This window comes from Fusarium vanettenii (genome assembly GCF_000151355.1).
Source record: "Fusarium vanettenii 77-13-4 chromosome 6 genomic scaffold NECHAsca_20_chr6_4_0, whole genome shotgun sequence".
Classification (NCBI taxonomy): domain Eukaryota; kingdom Fungi; phylum Ascomycota; class Sordariomycetes; order Hypocreales; family Nectriaceae; genus Fusarium; species Fusarium vanettenii.
The window spans coordinates 1,814,239-1,833,029 of NW_003315865.1; the positions used below are offsets into that span (position 1 = coordinate 1,814,239).

General features: G+C 51.4%; 6 protein-coding genes across 6 annotated transcripts; 2 read left to right on the forward strand and 4 right to left on the reverse strand.

Annotated features, from left to right (window-relative positions):
* Positions 1-235: 235 nt before the first annotated feature.
* Positions 236-1,372, reverse strand: NECHADRAFT_81942 (uncharacterized protein; the record flags this gene model as incomplete). The annotated part of the gene is made up of 1 exon (XM_003045266.1): positions 236-1,372. The coding sequence occupies one exon, from the start codon at positions 1,370-1,372 to the stop codon at positions 236-238; it is 1,137 nt and encodes a 378-aa protein (XP_003045312.1).
* An 854-nt stretch (positions 1,373-2,226) lies between these two features.
* NECHADRAFT_23734 (uncharacterized protein) lies at positions 2,227-3,852 on the reverse strand (the record flags this gene model as incomplete). The annotated part of the gene is made up of 2 exons (XM_003045267.1): positions 2,227-3,015; positions 3,151-3,852. Coding segments are annotated over 2 exons (1,491 nt in total), but the record flags the coding sequence as incomplete, so codon positions are not given.
* Positions 3,853-4,072: 220 nt separating this feature from the next.
* On the reverse strand, positions 4,073-6,032 carry NECHADRAFT_81944 (uncharacterized protein; the record flags this gene model as incomplete). The annotated part of the gene is made up of 2 exons (XM_003045268.1): positions 4,073-5,875; positions 5,943-6,032. The coding sequence occupies 2 exons, from the start codon at positions 6,030-6,032 to the stop codon at positions 4,073-4,075; spliced, it is 1,893 nt and encodes a 630-aa protein (XP_003045314.1).
* Positions 6,033-6,669: 637 nt separating this feature from the next.
* Positions 6,670-8,667, forward strand: NECHADRAFT_81945 (uncharacterized protein; the record flags this gene model as incomplete). The annotated part of the gene is made up of 1 exon (XM_003044864.1): positions 6,670-8,667. One exon carries the CDS (start codon positions 6,670-6,672, stop codon positions 8,665-8,667), a length of 1,998 nt encoding a protein of 665 aa, XP_003044910.1.
* Positions 8,668-11,143: 2,476 nt separating this feature from the next.
* On the forward strand, positions 11,144-12,857 carry NECHADRAFT_81946 (uncharacterized protein; the record flags this gene model as incomplete). Its single annotated transcript, XM_003044865.1, has 6 exons — positions 11,144-11,380; positions 11,421-11,475; positions 11,517-11,649; positions 11,734-11,861; positions 11,933-12,219; positions 12,687-12,857. The coding sequence occupies 6 exons, from the start codon at positions 11,144-11,146 to the stop codon at positions 12,855-12,857; spliced, it is 1,011 nt and encodes a 336-aa protein (XP_003044911.1).
* A 662-nt stretch (positions 12,858-13,519) lies between these two features.
* On the reverse strand, positions 13,520-17,279 carry NECHADRAFT_70489 (uncharacterized protein; the record flags this gene model as incomplete). Its single annotated transcript, XM_003045269.1, has 5 exons — positions 13,520-13,747; positions 13,798-14,074; positions 14,127-14,345; positions 14,400-17,022; positions 17,071-17,279. 5 exons carry the CDS (start codon positions 17,277-17,279, stop codon positions 13,620-13,622), a joined length of 3,456 nt encoding a protein of 1,151 aa, XP_003045315.1. The 3' UTR covers positions 13,520-13,619.
* Positions 17,280-18,791: the final 1,512 nt, after the last annotated feature.

The window sequence follows — 18,791 nt, forward strand, 5'->3', positions numbered from 1 at the left end:
CCAACTGGTCCGCTTCATAACCAAGGCGAGAGAATTCCAGCAACAGCGCGTTATCTCGGACTATGCCACTCTCGAGCGAGCCCAAAGATGGTTTCAGGCAATTGGGAGAAAGATGGGGTCGTCTTAGTAGACAGTTTCATAGGCATTATCAAGTACCACTCTAAGAGAAATGTCACCCAACTTCGATTCTACTGAGATATAGGTACCAAATCATCACCCTGACCCAGACATCAATCTATGGGACAACGACAATCTCTCCGGGCTCGATCCTCTCAGCAGCCAGATCCAATGCTTCCTTCCACTCTTCCAATCCAAACTTACTCACAGGCCCCATGCCAGCTCGAGATCCCAGCGGCAGAACACCCGTTTCGACCATGCTAATGAGCCTCCTTGTCTGCTCTCTTGTGCACATCCAAGTCCCCTTGATAGTCAACGCCTTGAACATGATTTGCATGTAATCGAAACTGACACCCGATGAGACGCTTCCCAGGAGACTAACACGAGCACCCTCTTTCAAGACGTTCAAGCTGCTGGCAAAATGCGTTGACTTTCCAGCTCCTGGGGGTGACATGTCCCAGAAGACATCCACACCACCGGGGCCAGCCGCCTCGCCGAGTGCCTTGGTGTCCTTGTCGATATCTCCAGTGATCTGAACGGTCTTCAGCCTTGTGGGAGTGATGCTGTCCAGCTGAGAGAGTACAGTAGCATTGCGACCAATGGCAATTACTCGAGCTCCCATGGCTAGCGCTACATGCACCGCGGCGCTGCCATATCGACCCGTTGCGGGTGCAATGATAGCCGTATCTCCGGCCTTGACATCGACGTCAGCAAGACCACCGAACGGGATCAGCATGCTAAAGAAATGAGTGAGATCATCCGGGGTGTATCCAAGCCCGCCATCCTTGACATCACCCAGGAGTCTCTTCTCATCCAGAGGATGGCAGTTCTCCAGAGGCAACTTGGCGTACTCGGCAAGTGTCGAATCTCGCCATTCTCCACGTGCAAGCTTTCTACTTCCTTCGTTGAAACCTTCCATAAGTCCACTAATGTACTTTGCGTTTGGGTCGTCACGGCCGAGGATATAGGGGTCAAAGAGGACGAGGTCCCCTGGTTGGAGACGTGTAGTATCAGGCCCAGTCTCGGCAACGCGGGCGATGGCCATGAATCCAGGGATAAACGGAGTGGGTAGTGGATGACCGCTCTGGGGGTCTTGGTAGACTCTCGGGGAGTTGGCTCTGAGTGACACGGCGAGGACGCGGACGAGTACGCTCCCAGGGCCGGCTTTGGGTGTGGGTCGCACTTCGAGACTCAGTGGTTTTCCGGCCTCTGCCAGAACAAGGACGCGGTGCTCAGATGGGATTTCTGGGGCCATGGTGGGAAAGGAAGAATAAGGTTGGCTGGAAGTAGATGCGAGGGAATGAGAGTTCCTTGAACGGTTTCTTGCCTTCCATCGACGAACGATACTTAACTATAAATATAAAGCCGTATAGAAAAGACCCAGATTTTTAGGTTTAGGGCCACTACTAAACGCAGTCGAGAGAGATCAGCTAGTGGCGGACGTGGGACGACTGGGCTGCGGAGTTTGGCATCTATGCACAGCTGTGCAGGATGCCATGGGTAGCTGCACACACCATACGGTATCAATTAGACTCCGATCTGACAAATTCAAGCCAGCCTATAGCTATCCCGACACCGTAGACTATTGATTCAGTTCTGGGGCCATGGTGCGTAAGGCAGATGGAGCCGGCTCGGGTTGCGGGCTGCAACAAGACTCCGGGGTATCGACATAGGCTTATTATAGAGCCTGACCCTTGATTCAACGTTGAATCTCTGCGGAGTTTCAACAAAGAAGAGATGCGGAGTTGCGGACATGTGCGGAAAATTGGCCCCCTTACCTTGGCGTGCACTACAGACAAGTGGTTCAATCCTCTTGCCTAGACATAGAACACGATGCAGATAGCGCAAGAATAAGATTTAAACATTCAGAAATAACGCATGTTCCCATACGAAATCGTACTATCCACAAAGTCAATGCAGATGCAACGTAGTGTCCTCATCCGACCACTGAACCTCCCCATCCATCAACCCATGCACATAGCACTCTCCCCGCAAACGATCCTCCTTTGAGCCTGAATCTACTATGAATGGTGTCTTGAGCCCGTGAATAAGATAGATTGAGTCCCCCTCCTCAATCTGACTACTTCCTAAGCCCAGCCTCCCACTTTCAGTAACGAATAAGACGCGGTAGCGACAAAGCTCCTCGGCAAGATACCGAAACTCGATTACCGGTCCAATCGTCTCTCTCCAGCAGTCTTTATTTTTCTCATGATATTTTCCAGACGCCACCTCTTGGGCATGACGTTCAAGATGGTCCAGGATGGTGTTGGGGTCGAAGCAGTTCGGGGACCGTCCTGGTATGGCCACCTTTCTATCCATCGTCATAGTAAAAGGGAACATAGACTCAGTCTGAGTACTACCGATGTAGTTCTTGACTAGTTCCAGCCACTCGAGAAAACACCCATCGACAAAATCAGCCGAATGGCTGCTAAACGGATGATACTGTAGACCTCTCATCTTGACCTTGTCAACCTCGATGGCGCGGACATGAAGCGTCTGAGAAGTTCGATCGAGGGAATAATCTGGTTCAGAAGCCGTAGCAGAGAAATTCACCCAGATGTTGTCTTGAACGCTGGTCAATAGTGGCAATGGCCGCATTTTCACTCGCCAGTCTGGCACCCAAGAAGCGAGATCATTCAATGGGGTTATAACGGGGAAGGGCCGTAAAACGTCTGCCTCTTGTTCAACTTGAGTGGAAGCATTCTCACATCCAGTGAAATGCAATATGTCCAGATTTCCAGTAACGCGTATGTGTTCTGTCGCAAACATGGTGAATAGCTCGGGCCCAGACATGGAGGAACTAGGTTTGAACCACGCGCTAACTGGATCATGCCGAAAAGCAACCCCGAAAAGACCGTTCAGGCGGTCTTGGGGATTCTCACATTCCCAGGTGCAAATCTTCTGGAGGAGATGAGGAAAGGACTGACAAGGCCTGGTGAATGTTTGTGCTCGAAGCTGTCCTAGCTTCCGGGCGTTCTCATAAATGAGTCCGATAACAGTCATAGCGGGATCTGTGACTCCAGAAGACAGTACTTGGATTGCTCTAAAGAACTCCTCTCCAGAAATCGATGATGAGCCGCAGCGAAGCTCGAGTTCTTTAGCCAGAGCCACCTCCTGGACGATCCACAGCCTGCAAAACCACGGTCGTTGAACAAGAGTATGGCAGGCGGTCCCTAGCTTTCCTCCTGTAGGGTCTATTATATCGTGGTAGATTTCGGAATAAGAATCCTTGTCATTTCTCAACTCATAGGGCGGCGGACTCTGCTTGGAATCCTCGTCCATTATCTCTCTTGAAAGGCGATTGACGTAGCTGAGGGACGCCATGGCAAGGTTGCTTTCGTCGGCTTCATGGCCGAGCCAGCCTACAACCAGCCGAGCCTGGCTATATATCTTGGACATGAGCTGTACTTGGTGTGCCTTCTCCGTGTTGTCATTCTGGTTGATGCAGATCTGGTCAATCCAGATCCTGATTTTGGTGTCGGATACCAAGGCTTTGATAGCTTGAAAGAGCGATTGTGTGACTTGAAATGAATGACCATTGATGTCAATCAACGGGTCATCAGATGATGAAGTTCCCCAAACATAAGACAAGGCGACATAATCGGGCTGATCGTGCAAGCTTTCGATAGTGAGGCGCCCGCTTAGCTGATTGCTACCCGGGTGAAGCAGGCCGATCTCGAGTATTCTGATAGTGTCGGGGTCACTCAGCGACGTGTAGATGGATTCTGAACTCATTTTGGAAGATTTTCTGTGGCTTCAGTGATGTTAGAAGGAGAGATTTTGTTTGCAGCTGCGGGCAGATCGCTATTGTTTTGTGTGGCAGTTGTTGATCGAGAAAACGCCTTGGCGAACCATATGTAGCCGCCTTGAGATTTGCTTCCATGGCCTTCTAGGATACACACTGACGAGAAAATCAGCAGATTTAATACTTCTCTGCTGTTGGGTAATTGAAAAACTACTCATCACCCAACGGCACCGCGTCGTCAAACAGCTCCCCGTTGGCTTCGATCCCGTGTACCAACAGGACCTGCCCCAATCGATTAGAGACAATCGTGCGAGACTTGTCAAAGTCCTCGGTCGTTGTCGATGCCAAGAGAATTACCCTCCCCAGCTTCAGCTGATCCCGAACTACCTGGATCGTGGGTCGTGCCAGAAGGGTCGGGAAAGTAGCATCTTCCCAGCCGCTTCCTCGGGCCAATATCTTGTCAAGGACCTCTTCCAGAAGATCAAAGACGTTCATATCTTGACGCAGGAGCCCTACTAGGAAAAGTATAGAGCAAATGCCTCTCCGGTACATGTTTCGGTGAGCACACTTGGCGATATCCAACCCTCGGGTGATTCGCATCAGGATTTGAAGCCAATGTGACGCCTGGTCATTAATCACCCAGTCATCGCTCGCCAGAGTACAGGGCCCTAGCGGTTGAGCGCGATTTCGTACCAGATTTTCGTCACATAGAATCTGGAAGAAGACATAATCTGCAGCATGCATTGCGCGTTTGTGACTCTCGAAACGAATAGCCTCAGGCTCTGCAAAATAGCCCGGTTTGGAAAGAGATTCCGAAGGAGGCTTCAAAACTGAGAGCAACCTCGACAAGTGTCTGATCTCTGCGATTGACCGTTCGTGTGCTTGTGTGAGGGTCAGCTCTGATAGTTGCTCGCCGTGGCGTGGCACCAGGTCGGGTGCTATGAGCGGCAAGAATTGCTTGATCAAGGCCTCCATCACGGGGCTTGGCCTTTTCCGGTTATGCTGCATCGTGACGATCAAATAGATGCGCTGTATAAGAAGGTATGCGTCAGAGCCCGCTTTTTGGAAAGAGACCGAGTCAGACAACACTTGACGTTCCAGTCCAAGCCAAAAGGTTTCTCTCTCTGAAGGAGCTGTCGAGGTGCTCCAAGGTCCAACTATGTACCTCTGTGTAGTGCGAGAATTAACTGCAGCAACCAACAAATCCTGGCCCTTTTCATAGCCAAGGAGCTTGTCTTTTGTCTTGTAGATGAGATCGTCCAGAATGCCGAGATATCGATGTAGCCCGTCAAAGGTCCCCAGTTCCAACTCAACGAACGATAGTAGGATGTGGGCTGACACAAGTACATCGACTCCTACACTCGGGCCTCTTGTTGCCAATGATAATACCTTTCCAGCATAGTTCAGTGCATCAAGCCTGTGACGAGGATTGGGGATCCATATCTGCAGCCCGGTGCTTTTGTGACGGGTGTAGCCTCCCTGTAAGTTGGCCAAATTGGCCGCTCCGATAGCCATAGCGGCATTGTGAAGAACAGTCTTTCCTTTGGCAGCAGAGCTCACAGCCTCGAGGCTTGATGGTAGGATGTCGCACACATGGATGGCAAAATGAGTCATGTATAACTCCTCCTTGGACCCCCCGAGGAGGCTTGGCCTCGGATGAAGTGCAAGGTATCGGGATGACTGCTTATCGGTCTTCTTCACAGCCTTCAATTGAGACCTGTTGAGATGTGGCATCTGGGCTAGATCGTGATTTGGTGCAGACTGGCGAGTCTCAGGCTGAGATTCTAGGACAGGGTCTGCAACCTGGTGCCCAGTTGCGCCAGTGCTTTCATTCGGGAAAATTCGATTCTGGGTGAATGGCGGACAGATACCTTGAACCCTGTTGCCTCTGACTTGTTTGACCTTTTGCGCCGCCCAAGCGTTGGCATCGCGGAACTGCAACGGGGTGCTGTCGTATGAGCAAACTGTTCCCTTTGTCTCGCAGCGTTGGCATGTCGGTTTGCCTTCATCACACTAGTGTGACGATCCAAGTAAGCAACATGAACCAATAAAACAACCGAGAAACCGTGTGTATCCGTACCTTCTTCTTAATGCTACGACATGATTCACAGCCAGTACGGCTTCGTCGGAAGTTGGTCTTCTTAGGCCGATGGGGGGCGGGACCATACATGGTTGGCTAAGGGTAAATGTCCCAATGCCATAGTTGTCTTGAGTAAGTCATCAGGGCTAGGCAGGTAGACAAAGAGGTAGGCTGACGACTCGGGCAACGTAAGACCGGATGCATTCATTGAAGTCCGGGAACGGAGCCTCACCTTAACCCGGCTCCGGCCCCACCCGGAACCTCAGTCAATCCATCGGGACCCCAGCTTCTTCGATCCTTCACTCCACTCCTCCACTTCCTAATCGGGTCAGCACAAGCGCGAGCTCATCCTTGGCTGCTTGAGATCACCATGGACAGGGATAAACCATGTGAGATGAGTTCTCGGAGGAGGGGAATGTCCATCATCTGGAATCCTCCTTTTTGCATAAAAGCCTCCAACAAGCCCTTTCTCTGATTGTTCTTCTCCCTTTCACAAACATCCCAGTGATTGCACTTCGAAGCGTCAAGCAAAGAAATCTCCATTTACGTTCAGTCTGCCCCTGTTACAAACATGTAAGTTCCTTCACCCTTAGGCTGAAAGATGGGCCACGACAACTAACAGCAATCATCCGGCAGGCCCATCAAGTCGGACAGTGATTACGAGTGGCTCGAGACACAAGAGTCTCCTGAGGCCCTGGAGTGGGTCGACAGCCAGAATGAGCTCGCCATGCGCAAGCTAGACTCGTTGCCGCACACCAAGAGTATCCAGGAGAAGCTAGTGGCCCTATCTTCAACTGACGTCAATCGCCCGAGCTACTGGATCGCCGGTAACCTCTTTCGACTGAGGAAGGACTCCACCAACAAACGTGGCATTCTCGAAGTCTCTGAGAGACAGCCTAATGGATCACTGGGCAACTGGCGACTTGTCCTCGACGTCGACAAACTGGGCCAGGAGGAGAGTAGAGAGCTCGAGTTTTTCGACTTTGACTTTAAGAGTCGTATCTTTGGGCCTAATGCCTCGCGCCTCCTTGTCCTCTTGTCCGATGGAGGCTCTGACTTGGTCGAGTTGCGTGAGCTTGATACCAAACAAGGCAAATTCGTTGAAGACGGGTTTCGCACAGGGCTGGGCCGTATCGCTGTTGCCTGGCTGGACATCGATCACGTCTTGATCAACCACAACCTCTACGGCAGTCCGACTACGGCAGCGGGTTGGGGAACCACTTCGTACATCTGGAAGCGAGGTACCGACTTGAAGGAGGCCAAGGCTGTCAAAGAAATACCCTCAACCAGTGCACTCTCTCTCATCTCCTCGGTGGGCCAAACCAACAGTGGCCGTGCCCTCATCACCTGCGCCGTGGACTACTCCACCCTTGTCTACAGCATTGTTTCCCTTAATGGGACTGTGGAAGAGCTTGATCTACCAAAGAAACAGTCCATGTCGCTACCACCCAAAACCACATCTAAGCATGTGGTGGCCGTGCTGGGTGAGAAGGCGACCGTCTGTGGTCGAGAGGTCCCAGTTGGTTCCGTCATTGCGTACAACACGGTGCCAGACACACCAGCCCACGAAAGGACCTCGATTGTTTACATTCCAGAGCCAGACGAGGTTAATGCTCATCTGTTTGTTGATGGAATCCAGGCAAGCAAGACAAGGGTTTACTTGACAATGAACAAGAGACAGTCAGAGCGTCGCTTGACTCTGGAATACGACGCCAATGAATGGAGAATCATTCGAAGCATAGAGACGAGTATCGGGTCTCATGCGGCTGCGACTAGCGGTGACCCTTACAGCAACGACACAGTCGTGACCGAGTCTGGCTTGCTCTCTCCATCGACTACCTGGCTGGAACGCGGCGAGACCAAGGAGTCTTTGTACACCCAGCCATCGGTTTTCAATGCCGAGGCCTTTCAACTTGGTCAGAAGAGCACTTCAAGCAAGGACGGCACTTCAATCGACTATCTTGTCCTCTCGCCCAAGGAGTCGAAACATCCACAAGGCAAGCAGCCGGTCATGATGATTGGGTATGGCGCCTTTGGGCTTTCTGTCCCGTTGTCATACCTGGACATGATTTTGGGCGGCATCTCACTGGTCCCCTGGCTAGAGAGTGGCGGGTCGTTGGTGATTCCATTCATTCGGGGCGGCGGCGAACGAGGCGAGGAATGGCATCAAGCAGCACGACAGGAGAAGCGACAAAACTCGTACGACGACTTCATCGCCGTTGCTGAGACACTCGTCAAGGATGGGATGACTACCCCAAAACATATTGGCGTTGTCGGCGGATCCAACGGCGGCTTGCTAGCTGCTGTCATGGGCACACAGCGACCGGACCTCTTTGGCGCCATCGTGAGCGACGTGCCTCTAACGGACATGTTGAGATACCCTCTGATGGGGATGGGAGCTGCGTGGATATACGAGTACGGAGACCCTCAAGATGCTGAAATGGCCAAGGTTCTCAGAGCCTACTCGCCTTTCCACAACATTCGCGAAGGGGTAGAGTATCCCCCCTTTCTCGTCACCGTCTCGACAAAGGATGATCGAGTCGGTGCAGGTCATGCGCGGAAGCTTGTTGCGAAGTTGAAGGATGTAGGGGCATCAAATGTGTTTTTGTACGAGGATCGCACAGGCGGACATGGTGTCAGTGATCCTTTCAAGAATGCGACATTGATGGCCAGACGGATCGCCTTTTTGATGGAGTATCTCCAGTCCACACGTTCGGATGCCTAGAAGAGGTGGACTAAACAGTCCATATCGCTTACATCTATAAACTCTTACCTTGTCCTTTGAATCGATCAAGCGTTGATGTGGTTGTGTCAAGACTGCAGACTTGAACACGATGCCGCTATAATGCACGTCATATGTGCCCCCCAGTAACAGGCGTGCTTTTAAGTGCTCTAGCAGTATCAAAAAGGTTTAGCGATAGGGCGTAAACTCGTCTGAGAAACTCTTCTTGTTTTCAGACTCGACATTGCGTTATTCATGCTGAAAGAAGAGGCTTTGCTCGCATTCACATTCACCTCAACCAGGGCATTGTTGCTTTCGCGTGAGTCACTAACTAATTTCCCAGCAGTTTGCCTACAGACTTAAAAAAAAGCCTTGTCATATCTCATTGTCTGCTGACAAAGACTTCCGCTTTCTTTCGCTGGTAGAGACTCTGACCTAGGTAGACAAAGGAAACCATGACTAGCCCTGTTGTCCCCCGCCACATGACACCTCTCAACCTGTCCTCCCTCAGCATCCTTCTCTAATCCCCTCTCCAGCGTTTTGCTTTGATTAATGAGTTACTTAGTACCCTTTTTTGTCTGTTTTGATGATTCCTGTTCTGTTCCATAGATACAAAGCGCAGTGTGAACAAACAAAGGCACAAGTTGAACACCAAAAGAAGACAACGAAACAGCCCACAAAGAGCAAAGAATCGGTGTGTTGAACAGATTTCCTACAAATATCCCCGTCTCTCTCGCTTGTTCACTTGTCAGCACAACACCAGCACAATCAGCAGATTTTGTACTCAAACTCTCAAGCTTGAATCGGCTACTCACGTCTGCATCAGATCCCTCTGAACCGTCTTCCTGCTTCCGTTTCTCGACCGACAACAAGAAGACGAGTTACAACATGGCTCCCCCGACCTTTGCCAGCCCTATCCCTACCCCCTGGCCCTCTGTTCACGAAGCAGTCAGCGCCTTGGCCAGCAATGAAACTCAGCAAGGGCAGGAATCCGATGCCGACAGGTACAAGTCCGGCCCGTTTATTTTCCTATATGCCATGGCTGGGCTTCTTGTTCTCGTACTCATCTTGCTTGTTTCAGAGGGATGCCTCAGACGAACTTTTCGAGGCCGAAAGATTCAGAACAGAGACTGGACACAGAGGGGTTAAGACGTCTGGTCCGTAGATGATCTGATATATGCAAGATTGTAGATGGCTACCTTGCAAGTAGTAGAGTCAAGAACTTAAAATCTACAGCTATCAACCCGTGTCCCAAGACTTTAGTCAACGTGATTCTGTCGTGCTTCGGGATTAATGATATTTCACGCCCAAGATTAAAATGGAGGATGAATGACTTGGCTGTATTAATGACCGCAACACCGATCGCTACTTTTGCTTGCTATTGCCGCTAGTCTGGCAGTTTCCAGTCTTAGCCAGAGTGATGTCAAACCCTGTTAAGGCATCGCGGTCTCGGCGGAAGAATCTAGATTCATTCAGATGCAGCATTACAGCCATCATAGGCAAGTAATGGCAACCAGTCTTATCCTTGTTCACAGAGTCATTTCAAAGGATTCATACAATGTTCAACATCCAAACTAAACATAAAACACTACCACAAAGGATATATTCAAACTACCAAGAGAAGAATACAGAACGGGTCTTGCAGTGTCTCTATAAGTATCCAGCTCACACTCCCCATGTCCACTGCTCGAACACAACAGCCCAGACTTAGATCAACCCTCTCAAGCACATCCACAGATTTATACCAGTCATAACTCTTGACCCAAAACAGAAAGTAAAACACCATGGCTCCTCGCGGCTACAACTCCGGCGACTGGTCTGCCCTCCAAGAAGCCGCTGCCATGACGGCTATTTTGGCCAGGGAGGAGACTGTTGATAAGGTGAACAAGTTGCTCACTCCAGACAAGGTTTTCGCTATCGTCTTCTTGAGCTTCCTATTGTTTGTGGTTGTGTGTTTCATCATCTGGTGCTGTAGGCGTAGATCTCGAGATTAGGTGAGCACTGGGATGGAAGCCCAGCAGGTTTCAGGTCCATAGGTATATCATGACATGGTACATAAAGAGCGCTCTGTTTCTATAAATATATAAAAATTTATTATCCCATCTCAAGGCAACTGTAGAAGTAAACCCTTGCCGTCCCATATTCGCTCTGTGCATCACCCGACCACCATGATGAAATAGGGGGCCCTCCAAGCAAACGCCGATCATAAATTACAACAAATTCAGTATGACTTAATCTCGGCTATGTTTATGCTACTAAGTTCCAATTAAAAGAACAAGTTCTTTTTATTGTTCATCTCTGTTGTATTATTAAACTGTTTAGCTGTTGTTCCATGTTCTCGACATAGAACAAAGAACCAAGGGAGTTTACGAAGCATGAAAACAACGAAAATACAGCTAAAGTATAAGCTTTCTCTTCCCCATTTAGTCATTTTGTTTCTGCCTTCAAATCTTTGAGGCAAATGGCTTTCACTCTCGACATGGCTCAGTCGACTTCCATGTCCCGCATCCTCTCACTATCAACCCAGAGCGTTAAAGGACCCGACGTGATAGTAGGGGATCGGCCCATACGCAAAGTCTGCAAGGCATCCATCATGCAGATAATCTGTGGCATTCTCATCTTCTTCAATGCCGTCCCCTCCTTCGCGTTGGTGATTGTTGTCGTCATCCAGGGGCTCAAGGCAAAAAGGTCGCGGAGGGTGTATGCCAAGAAAAGCGTGAGTCTGTAAGATGAAGTGAATTTACGGATGAGCTCAGTGCCTCATTCTGACTCGGTCGCCAAAGAGAAGCTTCACCATGGATCCACAGTTGGGTGTGTGCGTGTAAGAAGAAGAGTTGATTGCCTCCCTATAGCCCCTTGCCTACCGATCCCTGTTTTATCTCTTCCTATCTACGCAATGAGCCGTCTCTGGACCTACGGAGGCGTCTCCTCTTCACAGGAGTCTCAGACAATTAGAGGTTCGGCCTTGTTCGGCGTCAACCATCGGTACTTGGACGGGCACGTACCTTTAGTGGTCTCAGATACACAGGGCTAGATAGTAGTAGTCAGTTAATCAACACTTACAATCAGAGTCATTGAGGATGAAGTACACCACACAATCACCTCCTCTAAACTCTTCTTCCAAGAAGAGAGAGTTACTATCGGCATCTTTGAGCGATATAGATGGTTATCGCGCGCTCTCCAGGCCTCGTCGATAAGTGCGTAGAATGATTGAGGTTTCATAGAAGAAGAGAGTGCTTCTAAGCCAAAGCTTAGTGTGATGTTCTAGCATTCGGGGGCAGATGGTTGTATATGAGCGTCAAGAGTCGACCACCAACAAGGCCTAGCAGAGAGTCGAGTGAACTTCTCCATCAAGTCCAGGTCCAGGCACCTGGGGCACTCAATCTCCTCCAAGATCACATCAACATCTACAAGTGGAAAGGAGACAAACGCACAAAGGTCAAGACCATCCGACTCTCATCCCGGCCTCAAAGGCTCGAAGGAACCATGCCGCAACGGATGCACTGCTCCAAGTCGCTTTGGGCACTTGCCGTGGCGGATGTTGTCCGCAACTACGTGAGTGTCGGGGTTCTTGCTATAGCAGTTCTCTTTCGTTCATCACCACGATCTTCATCCCCGAAGAATTCACCACCCAATACCAATACAGGAATTGGCAGGGTCGTCCGAATGTGGTTCGTCCAGGTTTAGAGCGTCAGGCTTGAGGGAGCTTCTAATTATGGTCGAATCAAGAAGCCATAGGACCCTAATTGCGTCCAGAGGACTTGAAAAGAAGGAGACTCGCAGGAGCTTGTAATCCTTTGATGGTGACGGAAGTTGCAGTCGTGGTCTGAGGCCAAGTCGCCATGGCTTCTTCCGTAGCCACCTATATAGTTAGAAATATAGACTACTTGGCTAAGGTATTTTCGCGTCCTAGCAAGCGACGATGGAAAGCAGCCAACGACTCGTATAGAGACACCCTTAAACCGTGGTCAAGAACTTTGCCCCATTTCCTTCTCACACACGAATCTTACACTATCAAATAGCCTCAGACGTGCCGAGACCATGGTGGCAGTGAATTGTTCCCTGGCTGTGCGTGGGAGAAGCATTGGGGTTGGTGCTCCACGGCCGCCCCCACGGCGCCATTGAGGAGCCCCTTGAACAACCCACCCAAGCTGACCAAAAACGTCTCGAAGGGCTCAGTGGACAGCGTCTAAAGATTACACCACATGCTGAGCGGACTAACGTATCTATACCGAACAAGTTTAGGATCACCTTTCACTAAAAATGAATCTCCAGAGCATCCAAGGGCAAAAAGAGTGGTTCCGCCCGGGATCGAACCGGGGACCTTCTCGGTGTTAACGAGATGCCATAACCAACTAGACCACGGAACCGAGGTTTGTGATTGGCTGACAGTGAGAGTTCCAAAGATTCTTCAAGAATTCGGACGTGGATAGAGTTCAGACAACACCATTGACTGCCTGGGAGAGTCTTATAATAAACTTCAACCCTATCCCTCCCATCCTAAAAGCACATCCGCGTGCTCACCTAGTCGAGTGGTTAACTCCTCCTTACTTCCGCCCCTATAAACTCTATCTTCTTTCCGCAGACCTAAAAACCACTCTTTTGCCAGGCTACCATGTCCAGTCTAGAGCTTTATAAGTAAGGTTACCCTTTCATCTCCCACCTAAAAGCACATGAGTGCTCAGCGGGCACCTGGTCAAGTGGTATAACTCTTTAATCCCGCTCCTATAAACTCTCTCTTCTATTCGCAGACCTAAATCCACCTCTGACCAGGTGCCAACACGCCCACCTAAAACCCACTCTTTTTGGGTCACGGTAATGTCATCACGTATTCATTGCATCTTCTCGGGTGTCTCGGCAAAGTATGGTTTATTCATCGGTATAGTAGCCAAGGTTTACAGACAATTGGAAGCCCATCTCTCGGTGTCAATTCCATTCTCACGCAAGAAACTAGCTTAGCCAAGGATCTCCTCCTTGCGCTTCTGGAGCATGTAGTAGTACTGCTGCAGCGGTGTCGTCGCTGTAGGGGCCCTGTCACCCTCAAAGGTACCCTTTCCATGGCCGTCGAAGTGAACCTTCCAGGCTGTTCGACTGTTAGCTCGCTATTCAATCCAGATGTACTGTGTAACTTACTGCTGGCATCGAAGCCGAGGTACGACCAGCTATCGTTGAGGTAGGCCTTCTCAGTGCCGACTTGGATGGTCTTGACCTCGCCCATCTGACCTGGTGCAGGTCGGAGTTGCTTGAGGTCAGCCACCAGCTTGATGAGGCCGGTGACGTAAGCAAGGGCCATATCCTTGGCGATGCACTCGTGCTGTCCGTAGCTGAAGGCCGTCACGGCATCCGTCTTGCGCTGGGCGTCGAACTTGCCGGCGTCGGGAACCTCCTTGTCGTTGCGGCCAGCCATACCCTGTAATACAGTCAGTGATTTTCTTGCTTTTGGTGGGAAAACATGGACTTACAAGCATCATGACAACAGGAGTGCCGGGCTGAACAGGCTTGCCCTCGAGCTCGGCTGGCGCCGTGGCAATGCGCACGTTGCGCTGAGAGCTCGTCAGACGCTGAGCCTCGGTGACGTAGGCGTGGAGGGTGGCATCATCTCCCTTCTGGGCAATCGCCTGCACCTCAGCCCAGACGGCAGCATTCTCGGGTCGCAGGAAGAATGCGAGCACCTCGTAGAACTAAAGCAGGGAGGTCAGTACTTGATCATGGTGAAAAAGTTCAAGGGTACTTACTGAAGTAACCGGCACACCAATGCCACCAAAGGCAGTGAGCCACATGTTGTCTGTGACCTGGTCGGCGTTGTTTCCCTGAGCCAGCAGCTCCTCGACGAGCTTCAGGCCGCAGGAACGCAGAGAGTCCTTCTTAAGGTACGACTTGCGACCAACCTTGCTCGAGATGGCCGAGGCGATGCCCAGACCCATGCCGCGGCCGAGGACAGCCTCGTCGACGAGCTTCTTGGACGAGTTGTAAACGGCAGTGACACCCTCCTGGGCCCAGCGGCGGCGGTTCCATGCCTGGCCGGGGTCGTTGTTGTTGACGCCCCAGACGCGGATGTTGAGAAGGTGTCGGTACAGCTCGGCAACGCCAAGAGTTCCGTCAGGGTTCTCATCAGTCCGCAAGTCAAAGTAGAACAGGTCAGCCAGAAGCTGTGTGTTGAGAGGGATGGCAACATCGCGGATGATGTCAATTTGCTCGAGACCAGCCTTGAGCTTGAAGGTCTCCTTCTCAATGAGCTTGGCACCAACACGCTCAATCATGTTGTGCACAGCAGCGTGGAGGTTGGGAATCTTGCCCATGGCCTTTTGGAAGTCGGCACGGTGCTTGAAGTTCTTGGCCTCATCACCCGCAAGCATGAACCAGCCATAGTCCTTCTTGCCAGGGAACAGAGTGTTGAGGGCCTGGAGCCAAGGCACGACAAACTGCTTGGGGTTGCTGAGAGTCTTCTTGATAGCCTCGTTGGTTGTGACGACAATGGGCTTGGCAGGGGGCTTGGGGTCGGCCTCACTGAACTGGTCATAGGTGCCAATCTCCTTAGCGATGGCAATGTTGGCCTTCTTGGTGTACATCGGCTGCATGACGGCAACCGAGTTGAAGGGGAACCAGTTGGGGACACCACGCTGGATAAGCTTGTACAGCATCGAGCCACCAAGAGTCTTGTAGTCCTGCTGGACCTCATTGTAACCCCAGGCTGTCAGGTTGGAGACTGTGTAGTCGATGGTGTTGAATCTGTCTGAGCGGACAAGTGTGACAGCATCAGACAGCACAGCTCGGCCAACAGAGTAGGTAGGCATGATACCGCTGCCTGGGTTGCGAGCAGGCTTGATGTCCTCAATCATCAGGCCAGGGTACAGCTCAACCATGTCAGGGTCTGTGTACAGCTTCTCGAGGATGTTGGCAATCTCAGGGTTCGAGTTGATCTCGCTGAACTGGTCGTACTTCTTAAGTCCAAAGAACTCTCGGAACTCGTTAAGAGAAGCGACCTGCCACTTGCGGCCCTGGATTATACCCAGGACCTCAACGACCTTGAGTGCCTTGGGAACCATGCGGGCACCAAAGGTACCAGCAGGGTCTTCCATGGCATCCTTGAGGATGCGAACAAGGTCCTCATCCTTGAAGGTGCCGTTCTCCTGACGCTGAAGGCCGTCAAAGGTGCGGACGCTGGGGTCCTTGGGGATGCTGCGCTCAAAGTTGAAGAGGGCCTGGCCGAGCTCGTTCCAGCTTACATCCTGGAGGTCTTCGGCCTTGCGACCGGGGAAGAGCTTAAGGAAGAAGTTGTTGATCCAGCCCTCATCCCTCTTGGAGATGCACGAGTGGAACCGATACAAGAGGTTGAACTCGACACTGACCTGATTGCCAACACCTCGGGGAACACCCTCACCATCGAATTGCTTGTCAATAGCAACTCGGGGGTCCAGGGTCCAGTCACTCTTGGAGTGATGAGTGTTGGTGATGGCTCGCAGGTAGTCATGGAGGCAGATGTTGATGTACAGTCCACCAGTGATGAGACGGGCCACGTTGAAAAGGTCGTGGTCCTGCTTGGCAACAGCCTTGGCCTTGTCCTCTGCTGAGGCATTGGCAGGGCATTGCAGGGTGAAGCGACCGTTCTCGTTGATCTTGAGCAAGATATCGGCAACATAGTTGTGGAAACGGCTGTAGAGGACCAGCATGACATTGACACCAGCAGGCTGTCCGAGGAGACGCTTCTCGTGGAAGGTATCAGGCTTCAGCTTACCCTCCTTCATGGTACGGATCTCAAGTTGGTCCTTGAGGGACGAACCGTACAGAGGGGCCAAGTCGAGATACGATGAGGTATCAGACTTGTTAGGGTCTGTCCGGCTAGTGCGGAAGATGTCGTGGATGATAATGGCAGCATGGTAGAAAAGCATGGAGGAGATACCAGCCGGGTTCTCGGTAAAGTTCTTGTCATCACGAGCAAGAAGAAGGTCGAAGAGCAGACCAGGGTCAGGCTTCACGCCGTGAAGACGCTTCTCAGACCTGACTGACTTGGCGTAGGGTGTACCAGCACGACCCAGGTTGGGCTCAAGAATGTTGTTGAAGCTACCGTCAGGCATACGGTACTGGTGGAGACCATCAGGAGCCTGAGGGACCTGCTCTCGCAGGATGACATCGCTGTCTGGGGCCTTGAACTCAATGGTGTCGTAGAGCTCACAGTTGTGCTTGTGTGCGGGCTCGTTCGAGTTGACAACCTCGTACTTGACGTCACCGCCAACGTAGCTCAGGGGAGGGTGCTGGAGGTTGCCCCAGAGGGTGTCGATGAGCTTGTTGGTGAGCTGGGTCCTCGCCTTGGAGGTACGGGGGAGGGAGGTAAGGATGCCGATGAGGAGCTCTGTAGTTCTTGGAGGTGTTAGCAGTGTTCATGCCGGTGTGAGTATCAAAGCTTACCCCTTCTTGTCATCTAGGGGCTTTCCCTTCTCGATGGTTAGCTCCTTGATGAGCTCGGCGAGTTCTGGGATGGAGGCCTGGCTTCGAATACCACCATATTCCTTGATGATATCTGTGGCGAGCTTGATGGGATCATCCAAGAGGCTGGTTGAGCCTGTCCTGGCGTCACCGTACGACTCTCCAGCCTGAAACTTTTCGTTGAACGACATGATGAAGCTTCAGGACTTGATTTTTGGGAGTAGGGAAAGGAGTGTATAGTGTATGAGAAGATGGGAACTAAGTCCTGATTCTGCCAGACTTAAGCTCCTTCAACTCGCCCATTTATACCACAAGGACGCCAACCATGACCCCTCTTCTCTCCGCGGGGTCCTCAGATCAGAGGGACTCTCATTCCCAAGCTCGCATGCCGGAGGCGAGTGGCTACTGGTGATACGAGGGCTCATGCGGAGCGCGCTGAAGCATCGCTGGGACGATCCACGATTCAACAATTCAGAGCTGAATGGCGTCGCGTCGAGGTTGATTTGATTCGCCGGGGCCATGATTCGTTGGGCACGGGCTGGGCAACAACAGAAGAGCTGAGAGGCCATGTTTCACATGCGCCGCATTGTTGACATGTCGTAACTCGAGGGGAGCCGGACTATCTTCCAAGACTTGAGGTCATCTTGATGGAGACCGCCACCGTGGACGCAGACGGCCCGTTCCGGGAGGTTGGAGGCGGGGGATCCGGATGGTCATCACATACCGGCGGCGAATTAGTGGGAGATCAGCATCTGCCGAGGGGGTAACTTTGTCTCAGAAAGTGCTGACCGGTCGGAGTTGAGGCTTGGTGATACAGAGGCAGATGGACCAAACAGGTCAGACAAGGTGACATTGCAGGAGCAATGATTGGATCATGCAGGAAAAGATGCATATGCCGACGAGGATCCATCTGAATCGGTTAAGCCGATTGTACCATGTCAAAGAGACCGGCCGTGCCACCTGGAGGATGAGTAGGTAGGGAGAGAGAAGAGGAGAGACGTTGAGAGTGAGGGGGTTCCAAGACCTACATCGCCGCCATGTTTGAGATAGGCATCACGTGTTTTCCTTTCCCACCAAACACTGAACCAAGCAGCAATTGACCGCTCAAACAATCACCATCAGTTTCTTGACCATTTCCCATCTTCACAAGGAAATTGGAGTCTATAATCATCTGATAATTAGCTGGAATGCCTCGCCGTAGACAAACAGGAAAATAAACGCAACAATCCTTGGCAAACCTTCAGCTGTTGACACATGCAAGACATTCAACCCCGATCAAGACCTTGACGATAGGGATTTTTAGCCGCCGTCGATCCCTGCTGCTTGTCTCCGCTAAAGACGGCATCTTGCATTCGCATCCATCCATCTCGAGTGTTTCCCCGCTGTCAAAATCTGGCCAAGCGCCCGCAGTGGATTTGCCCTACAGGAGGTATGTACTGTACCTCGCTGAGGTTATTCGCAACCTTCAAGGTAGGTCGCAGCCCGTGTCACCGCAGAAGTCCCTTGTCTTTCCTCCTTCTCTTTCCCCGCCCGCATACATATACTTCAGCTCAGCTCGTCCCGTAAACGATGAGATTTTCCCCGCTTTCAAGGCTTTGTGGCTTGCTGAGCTTTGTGACCTGTAATGTCATCCAATTGGCCTCAAAAACGAGCTGCTGAGCACCCAAGCGAGAAACAGCCAGAGTAGAAAAAACGGCAAAAGA